General features: G+C 40.7%; 1 protein-coding gene across 1 annotated transcript in view; it reads right to left on the bottom strand.

The window, feature by feature from the left end:
• Positions 1-2,309: 2,309 nt before the first annotated feature.
• Positions 2,310-4,258, bottom strand: part of LOC143019768 (single insulin-like growth factor-binding domain protein-2) — a 14,445-nt gene continuing 12,496 nt past the window's right edge. Inside the window, exons 2-3 of the mRNA XM_076175751.1 lie at positions 4,090-4,207; positions 2,310-2,860 (exon numbers count right to left, since the gene is read on the bottom strand). Coding sequence (XP_076031866.1) covers positions 2,729-2,860; positions 4,090-4,207 — 250 coding nt within the window. The 3' untranslated portion in view covers positions 2,310-2,728. The remainder of the gene's footprint in view (positions 2,861-4,089; positions 4,208-4,258) is intronic.

Raw genomic sequence — 4,258 nt, 5'->3', positions numbered from 1 at the left:
CTAAGCTCTAGCGATCAAGAAATAAGGTTTAATATTATATGGCAAAATCAAATCATACGAATAACGTTCTAGTTGCTAATTTGAGGAGAGCCAATGTTGATGAAATGAGAAAGTGTTTAGGGCAATTGGTCACTTACGAGACCAACCCAGAGGACTATGACAGGGTAAGGTAAACGGTCAGCCCGGACGTCATTGGCGCAGTCAGGTGTCGGGTCCCGGAGGATGAGATGCGTTCCTTTGGGTCAGGTCACTCATAAGCGTTAGGTAAATAGCACGGTCAACAATCTGCATGCAATGTACAGTAACCTAACAGTTTCGATTTTGAACGCGCAAAATAAACTATTCCCCTCAAAACAGTAAGGTCCAGTACTAATACTCCCAAATGGATGACGGATAGGCTGAAAATCGAAATTGGAATAAAAAGAGGGCTTTATAGCAGAATTAAAAACGGAGAAATACACAGAAGATCTAAATATAAGACTGGTTAAAAAGAACATGCGCACAGCGAAACGTAACTATGAAATTAAAGTTGCCAGACAAGCGAGATCCAACCCAAAGGACTTCTTTAATATTTACAGAACAAAAAAATAAGGAAAGAATATGCCCAATTAAAAACGACGAAGATGTCATGATAGATTCGGAGGAAAGAATAAGGGATGCGACTAACAAATCTTTTCTCATGGTGTTTACAAAGGAGAGGTTAGATATGGCAGGAGATCTACCCGAAGTCACGAACCTGGCAGGAGGCAGTGCCGAGGTTAAGACTCGGCACGAGGAGTAGTTAAGATCAAGGCCCTAGTTGTATATAATCTTCGTACCTCAATAAAACCAACAGAGTCCAGAGACTTTAACTCACCCTCAAACCACCACTACATGTAGCAAAACACATTTGTTTTGTTACACTGGTGGGCAGCGGTGTTCCCACGCCAAATCCGAAGAGAGGCCCGATTAAAATCGCCGTCCTCAGCCGCTCAAGCCACGCTTACAACGTAGCAAAAACACATTTGTTTTGTTGCAGAGAGCTCAAAGAGTGTAAATTTGAAATCTGAGACCAGTTAACGGAAATATTTAATAAATCGATTGGCACTGGTTTTGTACCTATTGCTTGGGGCAGGCAAACGTTATTCTTGTTTTCAAAAAGGGAGATAAATCGTTTATATGAAACTACAGTCCAATCAGTTTGACATCACTTATCGGGAAAATGCTTGACTCAATAATAGCTAATAGAATAAAAAATCATATCGAGAGACTGATTCGTGATTCACAGCATGGATTCTCCATCGATGAGTCACGTATAACTAATCTTCTCTCTTTTTACACTAACGCTTTCAAGGTGTCAGATAATAATAATAGTTACAATGTTATTTACCTTGACTTTAGCAAAGCGTTCGACATGGTGCCCCAGCAGAAACTACTAAATAAAGTCAAGTCCATGGCATGGGAGGAAAAATGTTTGATTATATTAGAGCTTCTAGTGGAGTTCCACAGGGCTTGGTTTCGGTCCCTTATTGTCCATTGTGTACTTAAACGACTTGGACAATGGGATTAATAGTGATGTTGGTAAGTTTGCGGATGACACTCAAATAGGACATCTAATTGGGTCAGGAGAAGAAGATTAGTCTGCTGGATGGTCTTAACGAATTGTTCTCATGGTCGGTTTATTGAGAAATGGACTTCAATATCTCAAAATGAAGCGTGTTAAAACGTTGATTTACACAACACAGAAAGCAAGTATAGCTTAGATAACACTTATTTAGAGGAAACTGAGTGCGAGAGAGACTTGGGAGTTCTAATGAGTCCTGCCTTAAATACAGGAAACAGTGCATTAGCGCAAGTAATAGAGCTAACAAAGCATAAGGTTTCATTGCAAGGACGGTTACAAATAAAATGCAGAGATACTTGATCAAACTCTTATATGGCGTTAGTCTTGGTCTCCGTCCTATAGAATGGACATTAATTCACTAGAATCAGTACAGAGGGGAATGGCCAAAATGATGTATGGGTTCAGAAATTTACCTTACGAGGACAGCCTCAAGCACCTTAACTGACACTATCTGGAAAGACACAAAGTGCGGGGTGATCTAATAGAGATGTTCAAGTGGATCAAGTGATTTAAAAAGGTTACGCAAACAAGGTCATCATATTAAGACAAAAGAACGAGACTCGCAGTAATGAACTTAAATTGGACAAATCTAGATTTAAGAAGGAAATAGGCAAGAACTGGTTTACTAATAGGGTGGTCAACGAGTGGAGTAAACTTAGTGACCCTGTAGTGAGAGCTGAAACTATTGGTTGTTAAAAAAAAAAAAAAAGACAACTTTAAAGGTGGGGTGACAAATGGTAATGGGCATGGAACTGCCTAGTGTAGGCCCTGTGGTCTCGTGCACTCTCCCTCATTATTATGCTCTTGATAAGTGAAGGTTGGGGAAACGAAAAAAAAAATATTATTTTCACTTTATTTGATTATACAAAGTACACATGTATATATGCAGAGATTGTTCTTAGACAGGAAGTAAAAAGAATAATACTGTAGATGATCAGGCATGAGACATAATTATAATAGCCTACACTAAAAGACAAATATTATATGTAAAAAAACAAAAACAAAAAAAAAAAAAAAACTTGTGTCTTCCCAACTTCACCAAAAACGGTAGACGGTTAACCGTTTACCACCGAGTTGGGGGTTCCGTTTACCACCGAGTTGGGGTTCCCTGCTAGTTGCAACGTGTCAATGGAAAGAGGCTTTGGGCTTCCTCACCCAGATGCAGAAACCTTCACTCTTCACTCGCTGAAGGCAGCGGAACCCCATGGCGCACCTGCCGCGAACGAACCAAGGCCCCCCGCACTCCTCGCCTGGGCCCTGTGGGTAAAGGGGAATAATAAAATCGTCTCCCGGGAGCCAGAACATATGTAAAAATCTACCAAAACAAGCACCATGTGAGGACGGAGCCTTCATTAGCACGAGTTTCACTTGTTCAAATTTGATCAAGTGCCCTTTACTCGATCAAGCTGTAACAACCGAAATACCGCACTGATAGAGGCTCCATCCTCATAGGGTGTTTATTTTGATACAGCTGTCGGCAACTGCCAGTTTCATACAAATATACAAGACATGAATAGTGGTGACCGGGTTCATTGAAGTGGTCTTGGACCTTTCGCTTTGCAAAGGGGCCTTTCCTTCGGTTGAGTAAAATCGCCTGGTGGTAGCCAGAAAAATGTACAAGTCGTCAATGGAGTGCATTTATTTATCTAATTATTTGTTCACTTATCATATATTAATTTATTCTTTTATTTTCATATTCCTTTGGTTAATGTTTTATTTAATCTATTTCTTTTATTTCTATTTATCTTTTCATTATTTGTTTTATCTGTTTATTAGCCTTTTTATTGGGGTTTCTTATTCATTAATGTATATTTGTTCCTTTATTTCCTTATTTTTGTAATCTATGATTTTACATATTTTTGTGTATTCTCATCTCGCGCCATTATTGTCTATGAAATATGATACACACACACACACACACACACACACACACACACACACACACACACACACACACACACACACACACACACACACACACACACACACACATACACACACACACACACACACACACACACATACACACACACACACACACATACACACCCACGACTCGATGGCGCAGTTGGTAGAGCGATGAATTACTAGCATGGTAGTGCGCGTAGTGCTTGGTTCGAATCCTGCCTAGGGCCGAAATTATTTCGGTACAGCTGAGCTTCGGGTCGTTACTCTGACTCTCGTGGGCGGTGAGTTGGGTGTGTGTGTGTGTGTGTGTAAGGTCATAGCATTACCCATAGATCGGACCTACGAGCTCTGAGCTCTCTTCCAGGAGGGAAATAGCTGTCGATCACGAGTCCAACACGTGATCCAAAGACCAAGTGAATACACACGCACACACACACACACACACACACACACACACACACACACAGATTTTAACTAACACTGGGGGATCATATTCTGCTAAGGAAGTACTATGGAAGTGAATGGATCAAAAGAGGTCTCGTGAATAGACGAAGGATATAAATTGATCATCAACTGACTTTAGCGCAGACAAGGCAGCAGCCGCAAACATCCTTTTGGGTCCCCCATTTGCAGTTGACGGGTTTCGGGGGATCGCATACCGTGTCCGAACACGGAATACAATCCAGACCTTGACTCCTGAAGAAAGAAAGAAGGGCATGAGACGCAGAAAAAAAAATGTATATATAT

The sequence above is a fragment of the Oratosquilla oratoria genome, chromosome 3, assembly GCF_046742065.1.
Source record: "Oratosquilla oratoria isolate Oo_2021 chromosome 3, ASM4674206v1, whole genome shotgun sequence".
Taxonomy (NCBI): domain Eukaryota; kingdom Metazoa; phylum Arthropoda; class Malacostraca; order Stomatopoda; family Squillidae; genus Oratosquilla; species Oratosquilla oratoria.
The sequence above is the reverse complement of the archived record's forward strand: the minus strand, read 5'-3'. Positions and strand labels throughout refer to the sequence as shown.